At 36.0% G+C, this 22,927-nt stretch overlaps 2 protein-coding genes across 6 annotated transcripts in view; one reads left to right on the forward strand and one right to left on the reverse strand.

Moving 5' to 3' along the window:
* The first annotated feature begins 3,077 nt into the window (after nt 1-3,077).
* On the forward strand, nt 3,078-20,917 carry LOC132101778 (paired box protein Pax-6-like). Of its 5 annotated transcripts, none has more exons than XM_059506983.1 (13): nt 3,078-3,208; nt 6,328-6,468; nt 9,297-9,350; nt 12,146-12,276; nt 12,550-12,588; nt 12,678-12,893; nt 13,123-13,288; nt 16,861-17,019; nt 17,108-17,190; nt 17,270-17,420; nt 17,654-17,766; nt 17,917-18,058; nt 19,416-20,917. In XM_059506983.1, the coding sequence occupies exons 2-13, from the start codon at nt 6,456-6,458 to the stop codon at nt 19,499-19,501; spliced, it is 1,353 nt and encodes a 450-aa protein (XP_059362966.1). In that variant the 5' UTR covers nt 3,078-3,208; nt 6,328-6,455; the 3' UTR covers nt 19,502-20,917. The 5 variants fall into 5 exon arrangements, with proteins under 5 accessions (XP_059362966.1, XP_059362975.1, XP_059362992.1 ...); XM_059506992.1 differs by lacking the exon at nt 3,078-3,208 and adding an exon at nt 6,047-6,166; XM_059507009.1 differs by lacking the exons at nt 3,078-3,208; nt 17,917-18,058 and having other exon boundaries at nt 6,234-6,468.
* A 1,519-nt stretch (nt 20,918-22,436) lies between these two features.
* Nucleotides 22,437-22,927, reverse strand: part of LOC132101805 (elongator complex protein 4) — an 81,159-nt gene continuing 80,668 nt past the window's right edge. The window contains exon 10 of the mRNA XM_059507029.1: nt 22,437-22,779. Coding sequence (XP_059363012.1) covers nt 22,669-22,779 — 111 coding nt within the window. The 3' untranslated portion in view covers nt 22,437-22,668. The remainder of the gene's footprint in view (nt 22,780-22,927) is intronic.

Consider the following 22,927-nt stretch of genomic DNA (forward strand, 5'->3'; position numbering starts at 1 on the left):
TGTTATTGCTGCCAGCCGCGCGCATCACGATCAATCACTGGCTCAGCCTCGCTGGCAGGTGTCAATCATTTCACCATGCGTCCACTGTCGATAGCCTATCATTCCAGGAAACAATCCTGCACGCTGCTTCTGCTAGTCTTTGAAATGCAAAATATATATATATAAATAAAATAATAATAATTAATTAACAATTTACTCCATCAAATGGTGATTCATGTTGGAATAGACTTTTAGGATAGCCCCTTAGGATAAAAGGTTTTCTGTCCATATAGTCCACCAGCTACGACACCTGTGTGATTTTAAGAGGAACTAACTTCAAACATCCACTAGGAATCATCTTGGAACAAGAAAAACTATTGGATCGTTTAAATGATTGTTGGTGATGCCAGTTAGTTTGATAAAATGAAATGTATAAAAAATAAAAATAAATAATATATATATATATTGAATTTTTAGACGGTTGTTATGAGCTTTGGGCGCACTGTATAATCAAGGCTGGCCACTGAATCTTTATTCTGGCTGTGTTTTCAGATTGTGAGTCGTACTCAAGCTTGTCACATTGAGGTAAAGTGAGTTTCTAACATCCAGGGCTTTGCTGTCTGCGCCGGATACATTGATTGCGATCAGCCTGAGGGGAATTCTGCTAATGTCTCTGTCCGGGGCCGGGGGTGAGCTGCTTAAATTAAAGAGATTCACACATACTGCTGAAAAACCGAGATACGCATAATACACATCACAAAGCCATCAGCATCCTAGAGAAAACTGGGACGACAAGGACCTGAAGGTAGAGATTTGAAGAGACCCCCTATACTCATATAGCAATTAAATTAAATCTTGATCTTTTTCAAGTTCTATCTCTTTATGGGTGCAGAAAAATGAGAAATAGTATGAGTGCTTATAATTGTGAGTGATTGTTTATGCATTTTCGTTTTCAAGAAACCCCAAGAGAAAGAGAAAATAAACTGAGCTTGGTACAAAAGTCGACAATGCATAACCCATAATAGTCTAATATCTGTTATATCTGGCCAAATCCTGAACTGTATGCAAGCATAAGCAGCAGTAAACAAAAGATCCATGCCATGCTCACATGCTTCTTCTGCGTGGATAGTTGCGAGTAAAGGCCGGCCATTAGAGAAGTTATTCCAATCGCAGACCATGATGGCATTGACTGAAATGCAAGAAAAGTGCCCATCCCCTCTGCCTTTTGGGTTGAGACCTGAAAAAGCTGAAGGTATTATTTAAAAGGCTAATAAATATAAATTAAATCCACAATTGTAGAAATTACCAATATTTCGATATAAAAGGCGGGCTTTGGAGTTTACGTGAAACTAACTTTAGAATAGACCTATCAGTGATTCAAAATTATGATATAAAAAATAACTTGAAATAAAAAATACCTTAAATATGTTTTAAAAACTTTAAATAATTTTGAAGTTTACACTCACGTGTGTTGAAAAGGGCAAGGGAAGTATTACTTTTTAAGTGATTAGCAGTTTTCAGAGTTATTTTAGCCTAATTATTTATAGAATGTATTAAAAGGTATGCAATTGTCAAGAACTAGGTACAAATGTCGGAAACTAGATTTAGAAATTTAAAATCTATTATCTGTAAAAAACAACGACGTGTAAACAAAAATACAATGAAGTAAATGTAATCACAAAGATTATCACTTCACATGTCAAAAACTGATCATTGAAATTATAACACTAGCCTGCTTGAAAACTTGTTGTTTGCTATAAGAGCAGTGTGTGTGTGTGTGTGTGTAAGAGAGACAGAGGGAGAGAGAGGGTGCTGAGAGGCCGACTGAACAGCTTTTCCTTCACGCCTGGTCGGGTTCTTGAGAGCGGGATCATCGTGGAGCAGGGAACGGAGGCACCTGTCCTGGTCCGGCCTCTGTGCAGCGTCTTCTTTTATTGACCGCGTGATAAGCCGTGCGGTTTCCAGCGATCACCTGGAGAACCCTGCAGCGTTGCACGGTTTCTGTGGCCCTTAATTGTGGTTACGTCAAACAAAGAGTTGAGTAATGCTCGTGCGCCCCATACCTGCTCCTTACGTTCTAAAGAACCAACACAACCCATTCATTTCCTGACAGACACACCGCAGAACTGTTGCTCCTTTACTCACTATGGACAGTAACATCTGTTGACACGTCATATGGAGTAAAAACCATGTTTCTTCACATTTACTCATATTTTAAAGGGACTATAAGCGTATGTGTTTTAACTGCATAACTGTAGTTAATTGCGCAACAGCTCTCCATTCAGGACATACAGTCCAGAAACAGTCGTATAAAAGAACAGCAGTGATGGACACTTAAGAAAACCTCACACAAGCAGCTAAGTGGAAACAAACACTTTCACTAAACGTGCTGTTGTACCGCTTAACCATTTGATTTTCCACCTGAATGAGTCGGGTAAATAAGATCTCCGTGACGCATCGGCCAATATTTGCTTAACAGAAGGATAGCAACCTAGGATCAAAAGTGAGACTGGAAAAATAGCGTTTGACAATTTAAAGTTTTTATAAAAACAGGCTGGAATTTTTTATTTTCAAATATTGATATGGGATATTCAAAATGTCAAAAAAAAACAAGCCTTGTTGTACATGAAAAATATGTTATGATATCAATCAGCAAAAATTATTTTCAGACTTCGTTTTTTAATCAATATAGTGTTTAGTGCATTTGAAATTTTATTCATATTCTTCATTGTCATTATACTATATGTTTAGGTTACTTTAATATATATTACTATTTATTATACAATTCTATATGTAGTATTTAATATAGGCTATATTGCAATTAAACAATCGTTTCAAATTTGGTATCAAAGAAAAGCTCATGTCTTCTTTAGGAAACACACATTCTTCACTGGAAATGTAGGGCAATAATCATGCCAGATGTTGAAAATCGAGGCTAATGTGTGCGCGTGGAGTTCCCCGTGATGCATTGCATGCATGGCTATATGATAACTATTTTCCAGCGTGACGTTGCGCGTCAACTGACCAATCGGTGGCGAACTGAGGCAGATATTAAGAGAAAGTTTACCGTGAGTGAGGGTTACACCGTTTTTTTTCATTCTCATTGACATTTCCACTCCGAACGGGATTCAAAAGTGTCACGCAATCTGGATTCGTGATATCGTTTTATTTAATTTAGCCTCAAAGGGTTTGAAACAGCAGGATATTGATCAGAATCTGAAATATCCCGGTAAGTTAAGATCAAATACTGCATGTTTTCCCCTCAGTCCTCAGAAAAAGAAAGCAAATTGCACGGTCTGTGTTCATTAGGGAAATACGTCTGATTGCGTTTAAAATGTTCATTTTGCAATTTCACTATGAATGTTTTATTTGAATTTTTTTACAAAAAAAGTATTATACTATATCACAAACCAACTAAAATATACAAGTGATATACATTCATGAATTGACAAAATATTTAATTTGGCTCTTTTTGACGGATTTGAACTCTTAAAGTAGCCATAAAATGTTTAGCCTAATTAATAACCATTTTGTCAAATATAGACAAAGTTAAATCTGCATTTGAAATTAGTAGGCAACGGTTTCATAAAATGTAATTATGTAAATTATTAGTGCAGGTAGCTACAGTTCATAAATAACATCACCTTAAACTATATTTGTAATTTTTTAAAAACATTTTTATTCGATTAAATATCTTTCGCTTTAAAAACCTTTTTTTTTTTTTTTTTTTTGCTTTGGCTTTTGCTTTGGAACAAAATTAACCTAATTCAGTGAAAGACGAAATGTTAAAATTGTGTCTCCATTTTCTCAAAGCAATTAAAATTACTAATTTGTTTATACATTCTTATTCTTAATAATAATAATAATAATAATAATAATAATAATGTAAGGTTTGGCGTTTTTCTATTATAATTTAACATTATTTTTTTTCTTATTATCAAAAATAAATCAAAAATAAATCATAAAAAAGTATTACATGAAAAAGATTAAGTAAAAACAAAAAAAAGAAGTATTTAGGCTACTCTTTTGTTCGAGTTCTTCTGAAGGATGACGTCAGTCCCATTCCCTCCCCTCCTTCTCCTTCTCTAAAAAGTTTTGAGAAGACACAGTGACCACTTTGCCCAAGAGCGAAACAGCTACGAGATTAGGGATTACTTTTCACGACTTCGTATTAGCAGTTACTAATCCCAATCGGGCTAATGGCTTTGCGTGTAAAATTGCTATCTGCAGGGTTCGTTTGATGTATGGGTTATGGCCTGGAGGGTGATGCATGCCCCCTGAATTAGACCACATCCTAAATACACCTCATTAACACGGAGAGGATTTACGAGTTATCTAAAGGAAGAATCAACAGATATGGCACAATTACAAAGTTTAGGGCATTTGTGTGTGTGTGTGTGTGTGTGTGTGTGTGTGTGTCTATAAAATACATATATATATATATATATATCTATATATATATATATATATATATATATATATATATATATATATATACACACACACACACACACAACAGAGTACATACATTTTTTTTTTAAGTGGATTAGGCTACTAATCAGAGACAAAGACCAAAACACAGACAAGAAGAGCTAATTGTGGAAACATCAGGAAGAGTAAAAAAGACAGAAACTCTGCAGGGCCCATACAGGGACAGAGCTGTTTCTGATCCGTTTCCATTGAGGCTTCTTTTACTCCTCGTCAGTGTCGTTTGTCTCCTTTCTGTGACACAGTCAGGGACGCAATGGTTCTCAGGGGCTCTCATTCACCTCCTATAGTTTACTGATGAGCTTTGATTATTTCCTAACTTGGCATATGTCTGGGAAAGTGAATGCAATGATTACAGTGTCTTTTTTTTATTTTTATTCTCGCTACTCGAGTTACGACTGTACAGCCGAGTACATGCAGGCGTGAATACGCGAGACGGGTTAGGCATATAAACATGGGAACACGGCTGTACAGTAGGCTAAGTTTGAGATACAAATAACACTTAATGAGTTACATAATCTTTTGTCGACATAAGCAACTAGCGGTTAAATTCGCAAAAATCTAAATGTAATATGCATGCACTAAGACTGCTTGAGACAGTTTATTTAAGGGACCTGTATGTTCCTCATGGTTTTATTTTATTTGCGTTTTAAAATCACATTCTCCCAATCTTGCAAACAGAAAGGAGCCTACTAGGCTACTAGACAGAGGTCTTCGCTGTTTGTGACTCATAGGAACAAGCTGTACAATTAGTGAACAGTGAAATTAGGGGAAAAATCCGGCCACGTGGATATGGAGGTAACCTCCACGCGCAGATACGGTGCAAAAGCGCGTGAGTGTCAACAAAAGCACGTGGAGAGTGTTTGCGTTTGTTTTAGCCAGTCGCACCGGGGACCATTTGCAAGTGCACTTAATGCACAGAGCAAACAGGTTCTCCTTTTGAATGCACAGCTGTCAACAGGTTGCTTTCTTGTATTAGTGTGACGGAGGGCCAGATCTCTCAGGACCTAAAAGTCTCAAGCAGCAAACAATCACTCAGGAATATCCCGCAAAAATGCAGATTTTCGTGGGAGAGTTGCTGCAACATTTTACAATAAAGCCTTACACTGAGAAAAATAATGTAGAAACAATTTTCCCTCAGAAACTAGTAAATTTCACAATCAAAAAACGGCAAGTAACATTATAATTTAAGTAATTATAACGTAGCTATAGTAAAAATAATAACAAATTGTAAAAGCAATAAGTACAAAATAAAGTAAAAAATTCATTTCTTTCAAATATAATGTGCCTTATTTAATAACTATGTGAGCAGTATATAGTGTAAAACGTGACCTAAGTTATTAATCACACTTTTCAGGCCAAATTGCAATGTGAAAACACATAAGACAAAAAAGCTAAAAACTACAAAACACTAAAATGCTTCTTTTCCCTGGGTGAATTTAAGCCCAGTGGTGAGATTTAAGCAGTGCATCTAACAGAAACAGACTAAAGCAATCCTGCACCGTTGCGTAAAGCAATATTGAGTGAATTTGAGAGGGGGCGCTCTGCATTTGCATGCGCGGACTGATTAGTTGGTTCAAAAGTGGCCTGTTTTCTGTTCCTGATGGCACAGGGTCAGTGCTTCTCTAATGGGCCGGTAAAGCGCTGCAAACGGGGACAGACAGACTAAATACATCAGTACTATCACCAACCAGAATAGGTGTGTTCCACAGTCTCTCTCTCTCTCTCTCTCTCTCACTGCATGTGCCTTCACTTTCTCACTCTCTCTCACTCACTCACTTCACATGCGAGCACACACACTCTCAGTCCCTGAGCAGTCCTGACATCTCCGCTCACTGTCAATCTGTGTCTCCTTCGCAGGGAATTTTCCTTCCAGACAGAGGAACGCTGGAAAAACATATATTGTGAGAAGAAATTACTATTGGAGACCACTTGTTTATTTCCCAGAGTCACCAGTTTGCGCGGAAGGGCTCAGGCGGTGGAGCAGAATGCCTCAAAAAGGTGAGTGCGCGTGTAAAAAGATAAATAAATAAAGTTAGTTGCTAGTGTGGGATCTAGAATTTTATAGGAATGATCAATCACATTTTTGTTTATTAATTAAATATTAATATATTATTAGTGTTGTTGCCGAGTCACAAAAATAAATACATGCTCGCCTTATTAATAGTTTATATGCTAACTCACAAACTAAATACCTAACTAAACAGCTCTTTCAGGTCATGCTATATATATATATATACTTTTAAAAAAAAATTTTTTTTTACTTTTTAGACAGAAACTACTGCTGTTCGCGGACAGTAAATGTGTCTCTGTGAGAGGCAAGAGTTAGAAGCCACATTAGGCCCGAACAGTGTTTTTTTGCGGAGCACGGAACGCAGTGACCCGTTGAGGAAAGGTGTCAGTTTGATTCATCAGCCGAGTGCCTTCTTAAAGATTTGCCTGAATCTCACGAGCACCTGCTTGTTTATCGTTCTTTGCATTGTAAAGTTATTCATATTCAGAGTTTTTAAGCGTGTAAGCTATTTTAAAAAAGTCCATATAATAAAGTTCAGTAGCTATTGTAGAACTAATGCGCAGTCAAGACTAAAGCTTTTTTACTTTTATGTTAAATATGTAGTCTAAAGAGAAACATTAATATATAATGCCCGAATGAAATAATAAAACACAAATATTTTTTAATTATTACATTTTAAAACGAACTATCGCAGCGCACTGGTTTATTTTATCCAGAAAATATTCACCAGGCCTACTTATTCTACTGTGTTTCTATTACATCACGCTCAATGCGTTATAAACATTCACTAAATAAATCTAGCTCCAAATAACAAAAGATTTCCCCGTCGATGGCAGTATAAGATGATTAGGGCATGTTAATGTCAGATCCTTCAAAACTTCCCACTGCGCTTTTGTACACATCCAGATGCATGTCTGCATGTGAATGATGTTTATGGAGAACACTGTTTCCTGAATAAGCATGTTTAATTAAAGCAATTGTCGTTAAGGATTACACAAACGAAAGAAATGCAGATGAGATCCCAGTTAACCTCATAAACAACAACAACAGCCTGAACACGACGTTAGATAAATCATTAACGGGAACACGCAGAGGCTCGATGCACTTACAGCGAGAGCGAATTAAAAGAGCACAAAACAATTAACATTTTACTGTGATTAAGAGTGATTAAAAGATTTAGCCCTCACATTAGTTTTTAAGGGTATTTTGAATTTACTAGCAGGTTGTTTCCATTTTGCGCAAATTCTTATAGAGGGAGAGAGATGTTTAATAACTTGGCTCCCTCTCGAAAATTTATGCATTTAAAAAATAAATAAAAATTAGAAAATTATATATATATATATATATATATATATATATATATATATATATATATATATATATATATATATATATACACATACACATATATTCATATATAAATATAAATAATTTAAATCACAATATTAAAATGTATCTATTTAGTGGTAAATTAAGAATATGTAAGAGTTAGAGATTAACGTTAATAATAAAATTAACACAGACAAATGTTCTTTTGCATTATGAAGAAACTTTAGAACACCTAATTTAAGTGTAAAAGAATGCGTATTAAAGTTAGTTATTTACTGTTAAGGTAAAGTTTAAATGTTAATGAACATTTTTATTTATTTTTTTATTTTTTTATCAGGCACTAGTTCTTCAATCTTGGGAAGAGGGCGAATGGAAACGGACACACAGGTTTTGTTATTTCAGCGTCGGGAGAGAAAATGAAACGAAAGACTTTCCTTCCCTGGGCCCCTTTTTAGCAATGTCACTGAATAGATCCTTTATTGCAATTGTTTATTTATTTTTTTGTTTCAATTGAGCACCCTATTGGGCTGTTGCACCCTTTACAACCCCTAACAACTCACACTTGTTACACAAACACCTCCAGATATTTACAACGCGAAATTACTTTTCTATTTTCCCCAAACCCCACAAACAGAAACACGCATTGGGGTTCGGGCATCGGGGTCACGGCCGTCAGGAAAGTGACAGTGGATGTGTATGTGTGTGTGTGGATGGTCGTCTGGGGGGCAGGGTGCCCTCGGCTCTTTGTATTCGGGCAAGTATTGGTGCGTTTGGTGGGAGGTTGTGTTGCTAGTTGCAGAGGCCGAGTTGTGCTGGCTGGGTTTGGGTATAGAAGGTAAAAGAGGCGCATTGTTGAGCTCCAGCAGGCTTTGTTAGGAGCCTCTAACCCCCTCCAGTTCACACTTTTCAGAGCACTGATGCGAAGTAGACAGCGTGTGTCACTGTACACTTTTGACGGGAAGATCTAAAGAGGAAGGTTAGGTTTTCCACAGACCACCACGAAACTGAGACGGAGACACTACTCTGTTTTCTAGTTAGCCTATCCTTTGTTATATTTTACTTTACTTTTATATTTAATAGCGCAGATTATTTATTTTTTTTATATTTAATGTGGCCAAAAAACTAAAATAAATAAATAGCCTAAACAAATAACAGGTGTTAAAAAAGAAGGAAGGAACTTCCTTTATATCCATTTAAAATATAATTTAATAAAATCCCTTAGCACTTTTGCTCTATCCTAGGAATGATCTAAATAGTCAGACGCAAATGAAGGGCTAAATTGTTTTAATCGGACAGTCAACTCTGTCATCAGGCAAGTTTTTAACGCTGAAATTCCCCTAGAAGGATTATTCCCAAATATTTTTGAGCCGTTTATGCGTTGAGATGCTTCGGTCGTAAATGCAACGCTGAGAAAAAAAAGAAAGAAAGAAAAAATAAATGAATCTGGATTTCACCAATAACCTTATTTATTTTCTCTTTCATACAGAATACCATAACCAACCCGCGTGGGAATCAGGAGTGGCGTCCATGATGCAAAACAGTAAGTGTCATTCTTATTAAGCCACTCGTGTGTGTTTTCCTACTAATTATTGCCGTTTGTTCAATGGCTGACTGCTTTATTTTAATTTACGATTAAACTTTAATTGCATTGCATTTCTGACGGAAATATAAATATTTAAAGGAATACAAAATATGCGGAAGTTTGAATTTTGGAAAAGTTGTGGGGCATTAAATTGCGATTTCTTTTTTCTCCAGAGAAAATTCCAAAACTTTTCTATTATATCGTGTTGATATTTAAAAGAAAGGCTGAACGGATGGAAGATGCATTTTATATATGTCGAGCATAAATAAATGAAATGCTGATGGGGGAGGAGATGTTTATTTCTGCTCGAGTTGGTAACAAATACATGCAGCTCTGGCTAGATTAATGCAGCTTCCACAGAGCACTTGACAGTGCCGAAACAGCTAATGCACGAAACGGGACACATGAAATAGTTTGATGATTCCAGGATTTGATTTGAGGATTTTCCGTGCTTGCTTGAGGGGGAGAAAAGGGAGTTATGTTATTCTGTAAACGGCACAGCATCACTAAGGTCATGCATTTGTCTCTTACTGTAGGATCAGAGGGCTGACATATGATAAATGCTTCTGGAATTATTTCTTTGTGATTATGTAATGCAATTATACATTAATCAGTCATGCGAATATAAGACAGAACTCAGATAATGAATAGTAAAATAATAAATGTATAGAAAATAAAGTGAGAAATGAGAAACTTTAAATTAAATTGAAAAATTAATATCACATTTAAATGCATGCAACAAAAATTCAGTTTTAAATCTCCAGTTTGGCCTGGAGATTTAGGATTGATGTTCAAAACCCACAACATATGTTTCCCTATTAGTAGGGGAGCAATAAAATACAAGTCTCATTATGAGTGCCACCAGGGCAGATCTACAGTCCTTCACCCTGGGGAATTATGTTTATTAAGACTTAACCTTTGAACTGTGAAATGACATCCCAGGTCATGTTTCTCTGTGATGGTGTCATCAATCAAATGGATTCATTTGATAAAAATGCACGCCTTCTTACCTTCAAGAGTCTATTAAATCCAACTAATCCTGGAATTATTCCACTGGATTTGGACAGATTATCACTTGTTTGTTGTGCAGCATCAGTGCTTAAATAAATCAGTTTCATTCAAATGAGTCCAGTTGGATGTGGTATTTAAATGAACAGGCTTTATTTATGACACCAATGGATTTTAAAGGCTCAGAACTGCACATTTTCACCTTTTCCGCTCTATTTCAAATTTAGTGGCCTTTTTCAATGGTGTATTTCTCACAAGACAGTAGCAGATGTGTGGGGTTTGTTACAAACAGTACGACGGACTGAAAGAGAAAAGCTTTGTCAGTTTTAATATGTTTAGAAACACGCATGCCTCTGTCATCGTGCCCGTGCATTGCCCCTATAGCTAGAAATAAAATGAAGCCTCCCTTGAAGGCAACAAGAGCAGGATCCAATTTTGTCTGATATCCAAATGCAGACAGAAAGGGTTGTTTTATCATGCTACTATTTGTCGTGACGATGCGTTTTTCAAAAGCAGAGCAGTGTCATATAAAGTGACAGTCCTGCCACAAGTACTTCAGCTGATCTTTTCAATGAGCCTTCCATGCATGATCCGAGGCGACCTCCGCCTATTTCCAGAAATTAAGCTCAAACTTGACGTGCAGCTAGCTTTATTCTAAAGACAAATGTCAGAGAGTCTCATCATATTTTCCCCCCTCTTCTTCTATATTTGGAGCTTATTTATTGCTTAGGAGCTCGGGCTCCTGCAGTCAGACGAGAGACGAGCAGAGAGCTAGAGCACACACACACTCCGGGGAAGCTTTTCCTAGCAGTTTTTTTTTTGCTCGCTTTGAATTGACTTTTCATTGGACTTTCACGTCGCATCAAAAATACGCCGAACTGGTATGCGCTTTTCAAATTCTGCCGAGGTTTGCAGGTCCTGCTTTGCTTTAATATCTAGATATTTCACATTGCTATTATGATCACTGCTGTATGCTTGGTCTATTTCAGACTGTCTGCTGTACTTGAATGGTAATGGATGCTTATTTATTAGAGATCTGTTAGTGTGGTGTGAACGCGAGATTCTAAACACTGGCGGACGGTCTTGCAGAGAGCTGTTCTCTGGAGGACAATTTGATTATGAAAATTCACTTGACTGGAGATGTTCAGACTCTGGTCATTCCATCAGCCGATTGTGTGCGTGTCCACTGAAGTGCATGAGAGTCAAACGTTGATTTATAGGGCATTACGACTTTTGTAAATGCAAAACTTAGCTTGGATTATTAACAATGGTCAGATAACATTGATTATTAATTTAAAAAATAATGACAAAGTTTCTGTTGTTGGTCACACAAAATATATGACTTGCCTGAATCACCAGTGAATTTTATGGGTCAGATCAGATAGCTTAAATGCCAATTTTTACGTTTTCCATTGTATATTTAAGATATTATAAATTTAGAGGCATTTGGAAAAAAAATGCAAGTTTCCTTTGTTGGTTACACTTATTTGAGCAATGCATTTAATGTGCAATTATTTTGTAGTTATTGATTACACTGACAGTATATTATGTAACATAGACATTGTGATGTAAAAACCCACCTTTTTTTGCTCTAATCTGACTCATTTACATGCCAGTTTGTCAGTAATACTAATCAAAGAGAAGCTCCAATAAGTGGTGCTTTATTCTGGACAATGGGACACCCATTGAGGGAATGTTTTCGGGGGGAAAGACGAGCCAATTTGTCATGTCTCCATGTGTCACAGGTCACAGTGGCGTCAACCAGCTCGGCGGGGTGTTTGTGAACGGCAGACCGTTACCGGACTCCACCAGACAGAAGATTGTCGAACTCGCTCACAGCGGAGCGCGACCCTGCGACATCTCCAGGATTCTGCAGGTGACCGTGAAGCACATTTGTACATTCACAAGCTTAATATGGCCTAGTGGAATAATATATAATATAATTACAAGTCAAATCATGGTCACATTCAATCAAATAGTACAGGTAAATAAAATTGGTCACAACAATAGAAACATAATGTATTCAAATATTAAGCATGTGCTATTCATTTGTATTGCGCAGTAAACAAACAAACACTAACGTAAAGTGTGACCCCCATCGCATTGAAATCATCCTAGCAATTTTAAGGCATATTTTCTGTGTTCATAGACCCATGATGATGCAAAAGTCCAACTGGACAATAAGAACGTAAGCGTATAACTGTTTGAAGCACATTACATTATTTCACTTTAGTCTTAAATAATGTATGTGAATTGTGTATATTGCTGTCCATTCAGGTATCCAATGGGTGTGTGAGCAAGATTTTGGGGAGATATTATGAGACCGGCTCCATCCGACCGCGAGCCATCGGAGGCAGCAAACCGAGGGTAGCGACGCCTGAAGTGGTCGGCAAAATAGCACAGTACAAGAGGGAGTGTCCCTCGATCTTCGCCTGGGAAATTCGGGACAGGCTGCTGTCTGAAGGAGCGTGCACAAACGATAACATACCGAGCGTAAGTGCAAATAATGCTTCAGTTGCATCATTTAATTGTGCAATTCTAAGGTCAATAAAAACATTTTCATTGACAAAACAGAATAATTGTTTGCGTTTGTCCATATTTTAAGAATTCACAGGTTCATAAATACAGATAGCATTCATGGAGGGAGCTATAATAAAACAGCATGCCATTTTAAGGCTGGAACACACAGGCCTTAATTGATGGGCTGCTTTATACCTTTCAGGTGTCATCGATAAATCGAGTCCTACGCAACCTGGCTAGCGAAAAGCAACAGATGGGTGCAGATGGCATGTACGACAAGCTGAGAATGCTCAACGGACAGACCGGCACGTGGGGGGCTCGCCCGGGATGGTACACGGGTACGTCTGTGCCAGGACAACCAAATCAAGGTGAGACAGTCTAAAAGCAATAAGAGCATCACTGTCAGCCGCTAAATTAGAAAAACAATATCATGTCAACTACAAAAAGGAACAGCAACAAAAAAAATAATTATGATAATCATAGTCATCATTTTTTGTATTCATTATGCCATATTGTACTATAATTCTATCGAATTGATAAGACAATATTCCATATAATAAAGTACAATCTATATATTACACTTTTTTTAATTAATAAAGTAAACTATTCAGTATATCCGTATAAAGTATACAAAAATGTACATACATACATTATTATTAATTTAGAATAAATACTATGGTATTTTAAGGAACATTTTACAATAATGTTTCATTTGTTAACAACAGTTAACTTTGAAAGTTAACACGATGCATTTGAATGCATTTATTAATCTTATTTCATGTTAATTTCAACATTTACTCATACATTATTAAAAGTCAAAAGTTATATTTGTTAATTTTATGCAATGGACCTGAGCTAACAATTAACAGTTGCATTTTTTATCATATAACATGAACAAAGATTAATATATACTGTAATGAATGTATTGTTAGTTAATGCATTAACTAATGTTAACTAATGGGACCTTGTTGTAAAGTGTTACTGTATTTTATTATAAATTCACATAATTATTTTCTTTGTTTTGAAAAAGTATTTAAAAATATGTCCAAAAAATATTTTGCAGTGATTAGGTCTATATCTCCATCCATCTGGAGACACATTAGATTATTATACAGAATGTAGAATAGTGTGCCATTGGCAAACTTAGATGGGAAAAGGACACTCATTAATTGAGGAGTCAGTGCTAATTAATCGCTCATTTCACTATGGCTCCTGTCCAGCTCTTGGATTTGTGTGACTAAGAACAGAGTTTTCGGCGGAGGTGTCCATGCACTACCACCTTCCCCCTCCCCCTGCGCTTCACATCATTTGCACCCCATGGAGAGTGAGAGAAAAGCACTGTGCGTCCCGGGACAAATGATGTTTCTGTCACATGCAAGAATTTGTGACAGGCACAGCTCTGTCTCTCTATAATTGCTCATTAGAGGTTTTTTTTTTTTTGTTTGTTTGAGGGAGAGAGAGTACATGCACAGGCTTTTGGTTAGACGAGACAATGAAAAAAGTTTAGCTGATGAATAGTTTGTTGCTAATCAGGTTGATGAATCAGAATCCTGCGTGTGGATGTTCACAGTATCACAAACACTGTCTGAGAATATTAATAATAAATAAGAAAAATACAAACGATCATTTACTTTATGTTTTTTGCAATAATGTGCTGCTTAAAGGAATAATTCACCCCTAAAGTTAAAATATTCACCCTTATGTCATTCCTGATGAGACTTTAAAAGACCTATCGTACATGTTCATAGTCCATAGTCATACTTTATGGACAATTGTTATTGTGCTTTTATTATGTGTTGTAATTTATTTATTTTTTATAAAATAAATGTATTGTAAAAAATAGCAGCATACAGATTTTTATACAGTGAACTTAAACCAAAATCACTGAAAACATTTATGTAACTTGTAACAACAACCACACACACACACACACACACACACACACACACACACACACACACACACACACACACACACACACACACACACACACACACACACACAAAAACTAATCAAAATGAAAAAACACAACAAAATTACTTGATTTTAAAATGTAAATAAATTTAAACCGAAAATCTAGAAATAAAAAGTTATTTAAAATGTTAATAAAAACTATTAAAACTATTGCAAAAATAACTCTAGTTTGGAATGACATAAGAGTGAACAATTAGTTTTTTCATTTTAGGCTAACTTGCTTTTTCTGTTTGTATCTTGAATTTGTATTTTTTATTTTTTTTTTAAACAGAATTGCGAGATATAAACAATTGTGAGTTATAAAAAAAAGAAATGTGCGATATAAACTTCCAGTTGAGTGTTATACAGTCAGAATTGCGAGATATTAACTCGCGGTTGCATGAAAATGGCAGAATTGTGAGCTGACATTTCTCCTCGGAAATGGACTTTATAACTTGCAGTTGTGAGTTTAGAAAAGTTGCAATTCTCTTTGAAATGTTTATATTCTGTGGCAGAAATGAGTTTTCATATCAACCAGCGAGTCCCTGCAGGTGAAATAGTCTGGAATGAAAGTCGGAGAGACTTCTCTAACCCATCCTAAAGCAAGGAAAGGTCTTTCAATGGTCATCTGAACGTATAAATCCTAACTGGCGTTTAACAGGCCCGGCCTGGGCTTCTTTGATTAATGACAGTGGTGTGTAGAGGTTAACATACTGAACTGAAAGCTCTGTTGACTAGATCCTTGTGTTATACAATGCTGAGCACTGCACGCCTCTCTTTTTGTTGTTCCTTTCCAATTGTACCCCCGGGAGAATTTGAGCCTGACGAAAAAAGGCCTGGCAGCCCATCTCTGTCTGCACAGTTTAATGGTCCCCCTCATTCTTCTGGTGGTATTGTCTCATAGAGAAAAGCAGCTCTCTATTCAAGTGTTGGTGGTCACCTCAATAGGTCCCTGGACACCAATACAGTGAATAGCACTAAGAATCCCTATACATTATATGTGCTGTGTATGAAAACACCCAAGAGAGCTTGAGGATGATTCAATGTGTTTCTTTTGGTACTTTGTTACGGAACTATTCAGATGATGCTGACAATTTCTGCCCTGAGTCTAGAGGCGCATTCACAACAAATACAAATTCTATTCTATTATAAAATTACAAAATTAAATATTTGATTTACTTTCTTATACAGTATGTTATTTTATAGTTTTTTGTTTGATACTTTTTTGGTCAATTATTCATGCAACTCCGTTACGCTAGTAAAATATCATTATAAATTATTATCGGGCAATGAATTGAAGCAAAAAAAAAAAAAAAAAAAAAAAAAATATATAATAATCTTAGAAATCTACTTAGAAATTGTCTTGGCAACTAACTGAAATATATATGTTTTAGTTGAAGTACTAAAATTGCTGTAGCTAAAATTTAAATAAAGCTATATAGAAATATGTATCATAATATTAATAATAATATTAATGACAAAAGCACATGAGTCACTTTACAGTAATGCTCCTTTTTTTGGATTAGTGAACTGCATATTATTTAATAAAGACAATTGCTTCAAATACATTTATTATTCTTGGTTAATTAGATTTCAGCATTATTAAAATCAAAAGTTGTATCTGTTAATACTATTTAATGGAACTGATCTAATATGTACTAACAAAGAATCGCTTTATTTTTATTAACTAATGCCAACAAAGATTAACAATCACGTAAGTCATGTTAGTTAATGTTAGTTAATGCATTAACTAATGGAACCTTATTGTAAAGTGTTACTAAAGCACATAACATAATTCACTAAATCTTGAGCTAAAATTAAAATGAAAGCTAAAAGCATAAGATATTAACAAATAAAAAATATGAATAAATACTGTAATATCATATAAATAATACTAAAACAACACTGATGCAACATGGTGTGAATAGCCCCAAGGTTATGCAAAATGTAGTCACACAGATTCTACAATTACTTTTTATTTTTGCAGATGGTTGCCAGCAACAGGACAACGGAGGCGAGAACACTAACTCTATTAGCTCGAACGGTGAGGATTCAGATGAGACTCAAATGCGCCTGCAATTGAAAAGAAAACTGCAAAGAAACAGAACGTCGTTCACTCAGGAGCAGATCGAAGCCCTGGAAAAAGGTGAGCATCAAGTGCAAGCATTAACAACCAATGTCTCTCATACCCGGCTGAGGTACACAGAATAACACGATTTCACATCGGTTTTTAGAGTTTGAAAGAACCCACTATCCAGATGTTTTCGCAAGAGAAAGACTTGCAGCAAAAATCGACCTTCCAGAAGCTAGAATACAGGTGAGAATATTAGTGCAAAGCTGAAACCATGTCACCATGTTACTATTGTCTACATCTGCTGACTTTCTCTGTGTTGCAGGTATGGTTCTCAAACAGAAGAGCGAAATGGAGGAGGGAAGAGAAGCTGAGGAACCAGCGAAGACAAGCCAGCAACTCCTCCAGTCACATTCCCATCAGCAGCAGTTTCAACACAAGCGTCTACCAGGCAATCCCACAACCCACCACTCCTGGTAAATGGCACTCCAAAACCTAAACATCTCGACACCAAGACCAAATTTTATAACGCTTTAGAATAGAGAACACATATTCACCATCAACTAAGAGTTTTTCCTGAACAAACGCCCAATTTGCTGCTTATTAATAGTTAGTAAGGTAGTTGTTAAGTTTAGGTATGAGGTGGATTAAGGGTTCTAAAATACGTTCATGCAGAATAAGGCATTGATTTTCTTTTGTCTTTGACCAGTGTCCTTCACAACAGGGTCAATGCTAGGCCGATCTGACATGGCTCTGACCAACACGTACACTGGTTTGCCTCCGATGCCCAGCTTCACAATGGCTAACAGCCTGTCTATCCAAGTGAGTAGCGTTACAAACACTCGTTTCCTCCTCTACCCTTCATAATGCTTCCTTAAGTGTCCCCCATTCCATCATTTAACTCAAACTCCTCTGTATTATAGATACTAAAAAGCTAAATATTTCTATACATATATTCTTGTTTTTTTATAGCCAAGCCAGGCATCTTCCTATTCCTGCATGCTGCCCACCAGTCCGTCTGTGAACGGGCGAAGCTACGACACATACACACCCCCTCATATGCAGGCACACATGAACAGCCAAACAATGGCAACTTCTGGTACCACCTCGACAGGTAGGCAGAATAAGTTCATTGTGCGCCCTTGATCAAATGCACATTTATACCACCGTTCAAAAGTTTGAGGTTAGAAAGATTTTTGATTCGCAAGAAATGAACAGCAAGGATGCATTAATTTAGCCCGATCTCACGGCAATTCGTACATATTTACCGAGGTGGCTAATTCATACAATCACACTCGTACAAATTCATACGATTTTTGCCAAATAGCAAAATTCATATGAATTTTTATGAATGACCTACACCTAACCCCGCCCTTAAACCTACCTGACACTGGGGTTTAGACAAATCGTATAAAATCGTACTCGTGAGGTCATACAAATTCGTACGAATTAGCCACCTCATAAAATACGTACGAATTGTTTATGAGATAACATTGATAAAATTGATCAAATGTGACTGTAAAACATTCAGGTTACAAAATATTTACATCTAAAATGATCCTTTTATTTTGAGCTTTCTATTCATTAAAGAATTTTGATAAAAAAGGTATCATGCTTACCACATAAATATGAAACAGCGCAACGTTTTTGGCATTGATAATAATAAAATGTTTATTGAGCAGCAAATCAGAATGACTTCTGAAGGATCATGTGACACTGAAGACTGGAGTAATGATGCTGAATATTCCGCTTTACCATCATATGAATAAATTATATTTTAATATAAAAAACATTAATTTATAATAATGTCTCGCAATATTACAGTTTTTTTTGGTGTCAAATAAATGTAGCATTTGCGAGCATGAGAGGCTTTATTTCATTTAAAAAAATAATAATAAAATCTCCATATGGTCTTTTACTAATTTACTGTTCACATTTAATATGCATTGCCCTAATTATAAAAAAAAAATGAAATGCATGATTTTGTTTGTATTAAATTGTGTTTCTGTTTTCACCCATTTTAAGTACCATTTTTTTTTGTTCCTTCACTCTTAAATATACAGGTTCCAAAATGGGTTTCTTGGAGAATAGTTTTGGGTTCTCCAAAGAACCTTTCAGTGAAAAGTTCTTAAAAGAACCATATTTTTATTTCATATTTCTTTTTTTTTCTGGATTTTAAAGAACCCTTTTGCAATGGAAAGTTTCCATTGATCTTGTTTGTTTTTCGTGGAACCATTGATGCCAATAAAGAACCCTTATTTTTAAGAGGGTTTAAAAAGCATTAACACTTAAAAAAAAAAAACCTTTCATTTTCTAATTTTAACTTCAATACATCTTGAATCATTAAATCACAAACCTGTTTGTTAAAGTGCAGACAACATAAACCTCTTAATCCAGGTTCATACATAACACCAAAGCTTAAAGTTTGCAAACGGACATGTTTTTGACCTATATTCTGTCTCTATTCATAGGACTCATCTCCCCTGGAGTATCTGTCCCTGTCCAAGTTCCCGGAACTGAGCCAGACATGTCTCAGTACTGGTCAAGATTACAGTAAAGAAAAGAGTTACTTCGCCCTTTGACTTCCACACAGAGACTAAAAGAGAACCTGGACCTCTTCAGCAGTACTTCCACAAACAAACAGACAAATACGAGGACGCATGTGGATTCTTGTCACGGTCTGAAAACGTTGCGGCACTAAGAGGAAAACCAGACGCTAAAGAGACTTTAACTGAACAAAAACAACAAACCTCTTCAACATCCATGTTTTCGATCTCCATTTTTTTGTTGTATTGTACATTGGCATTTATAAGTCAAGACAACAGCCAAAAATAGGTTGGTCTCGCATCCATTTGAAATGGTGGAGCGTGATATATTGTGACTGTTTTCTATTGAGCTAATATCAGGATTATGGATCAGACTTCATACAGGCCCATATCAAAGCAGTGAAGCAGAAACACACCAACAGGAAACGCCGATACATAGATATTTTCACTCATCGGCTAGAAGATTGAGGCTAAAAATCAACTTCAATTAACGACACTGTTTTATCTACAAAAGGAACAACAGCCATTATGTAAATTACTGAGTAGTTTATAATTTAATATGAGGGTTTGGAGCTGGGTAGACTTTGTGCTTGATTGTTTATAATTGTGACATCAAGAAAAATGGGAAGTTATAAAACGTCAAAATAACATTCATCCATTTTGCTACTGTCCAATTGTAAGTATCCGTTTCCCCAAGAAATTTCCATGCGGAATTATCATGGATCATGAATATATTCTCACATTTACTGCCCCCCAGAAAAATCTATACATATGTTTGATACAGATTTTCATGCATTGTTAAAAAAAGGAGAAAAGAAAAACGTTTCTTTAGGTCAGGTACAAGTTGTCTGTTAGGTATAGCTGTATTATAGTGTCCTACAGTCAAATAATTTTGTGAGACTAGAAATATTTAATTCCAATAATTATGATTAAAAATGCTTGGCAGAGTAAAAAAAAAAAAGAATAAAGTAAGTGTTTGGCAGTTGTTTACAAGTACATATCAGACTTTAACCATTGTTGATTGTAAAAACAGACCAAAGCCTTTGTATTTCATCTATTACACACCAATCTTAATCTTCTCTTTTTTTATCGTTAGTCTTGTGTTGCTACACATTTTGTAAAGGAAAAAAGTTGTTTTACATTCTAGTACACTGGCTTAGAGTAGCCTATATATGACTGCGGCTTAATCACGCTGTCCTTTATTTATGATCGACAACATGTTGACATCTCTTGGATTCTACAGGTTTTTGTTTTTGTTTGTTGCTGTTGTGTATCTGGAACATGAACACTTCTAATGGTTTTTGTGTCAGAGCAATGCATTGGAAAAATGGAAGGTCTAACCTGTCTTGCAGATATTTCAATTTAACTTTATTTAAAAGCTTTCTAAATGTATTTTGTGAAAACTATTAAAAGCATTTTGTACAGTACACGTCGCTTTCTTCACGATTTTCCAAAATACGACTCCTATTGAAAATGAACATTTTCAAGTAAAATCATTCATAATTAAAAACATAACTACCGGTTTAAAGACACGCCAGCACGTCAAAACCCCTCTCTTCTCTCCACAGACCTCATAACCACCAAAGAACTTGAACAAAGGCACCAGCCGACTCCACACAACTCAGACATCACAAAAACACACCACAATAGAAAAGGCCTATGCCATTCAACACTGCCAGCTCTTGTTTTGGTAGAGTTACGATGGTCTAAAAGGAAGAAGAAAAAAAAGCGAGTGAGCATGGGGGGAGGCGAGAGAGGAAAGGAACGAGAAGAATAAAGCAGTCCGAGCGAGCAGAGGGAGAGATGAAACGATTGTGTGGCAGAATGAGTTATTTTGCTTCACTTGCTGTCTCAGCGGGAGGGACGCCGAGGGAAAGTGTCCATGTGGAAGGCTTTTTGGGGGTGTTAGGTTGGTCCTGATGTTAGCTGGGTCAAGTAGTGGCTTATGGGAGTTCAGGACAGCTCTGACAAAGACAGCAGTGGAAGTGAAAAGAATGGAGAAATCTCAAACCACAACTAAAGTTATACGTGTTATATTTCACTTCCAACAAAACTAGCGTCTTATTAGAATAGAAATAATTGCTAAACTATGTTTGTTCTTAACATGTATTCATGTCACACCACGTGACTATTTGAGCAGACTGATCACTCTATAAACGTAATTATAATTGCAAAAAATTGTTGACTGCATATAATATACTGTCTATTTAAAAAAGAAAAAAAGTGTAAACACTGATAACTATTTATAGGGTTTATCATTAATGTGTGTATATAAGGCATACCTGCCTCACGAATATATGCTTTCACATGCAGATTTATTCAGAAGCAGAAAATAATAATTTGTGCATGCATTTTTACATTAAAAAAAGTAATTTCCCTGCGAAGTCAAACAGGGTCACATCAGTTTTAATTTAAGATGGAATGTTATAAATGCAAAAGGATGTTACTATAATTAAATTGTAAATAAATGCAGTATGATGTTGTGAAGCCTTAGGTGACGTATATTATATGATATTATATGGGTCAGTATTACATGGTAAACATGGAAATCAGGTCACCCCCCCCAAAACCCAGCATTAATAACTGAAAAAAAAAAAACATTGTGTATGCAAACAATTTAATAGATTTTTTATTTTATAGGGTAGTAATGAGAACAAGCTTTTACAGATAATTTTGGGGATATTTTTTTGTGTGGTTATAAAAATGCCAGTAAAGTAAACCCTGAATATATAAATAAATAAATAAATATATATATATATATATATAGAGAGAGAGAGAGAGAGTGAGATGTTATGAACCTGAAATAATAGACTGAAGTGGAGCGGAGGGTTAAAAATATTTTCCACGTGACTTTTTTTTTTTTGTAGAAACTTTATTGACATCAGATATTTATTAGCTAAATAAGCTGAATTGCACTGAAATGACACTGGTAGCCAAACCAGTGTTTTTGGTTATTTGCATCACATCCTAGCTTTATCCAAAGATAGCAACAGGTACTTGTCAGGTTTCTGTGACACTGGACATCACTTGTAAGTTTCCCTATGTTGTGTAACTACTAAATGTTGCACCATCTTACTCTCATTCACTAATAATGAGAGCGAGTGTGTCAGTGCAGGTGTGACTGTAGCGTAGTCTCCTGCCCTTGAACATCACGGCGAGGCGGAGGAATGGGAATCCGCTAGAAAGCTAGATGCTTGTTGCCCGTGGCAGTGGAACCACATCCTGCTGCCAGTTCTGTTTTACTCACTCGACTCACCGTCTCTGACAGGTCTGGAGGCAAATGCAGTCTCTGAAAGAGAGAGAAAGAGGATGTAAGAGGAAGGTTGAAAGAATAATGTGGAGGGCAAGTGCTGAAGCTACAAATGCAAAACAAACAGGTACACTAGTATAGTATAACCATAATAATAGTAAACCATAATATTGTCTTATTACTATAT

This window comes from Carassius carassius, chromosome 2 (genome assembly GCF_963082965.1).
Source record: "Carassius carassius chromosome 2, fCarCar2.1, whole genome shotgun sequence".
NCBI lineage: Eukaryota > Metazoa > Chordata > Actinopteri > Cypriniformes > Cyprinidae > Carassius > Carassius carassius.

What these genes read in the sequence shown, in the direction of transcription:
- LOC132101778 (XM_059506983.1), top strand. An exon ending in TCCAACTGGACAATAAGAAC is followed by an intron (nt 12,589 to 12,677) that starts GTAAGCGTATAA and finishes CTGTCCATTCAG; the next exon opens with GTATCCAATGGGTGTGTGAG. An exon ending in CAAACGATAACATACCGAGC is followed by an intron (nt 12,894 to 13,122) that starts GTAAGTGCAAAT and finishes TATACCTTTCAG; the next exon opens with GTGTCATCGATAAATCGAGT.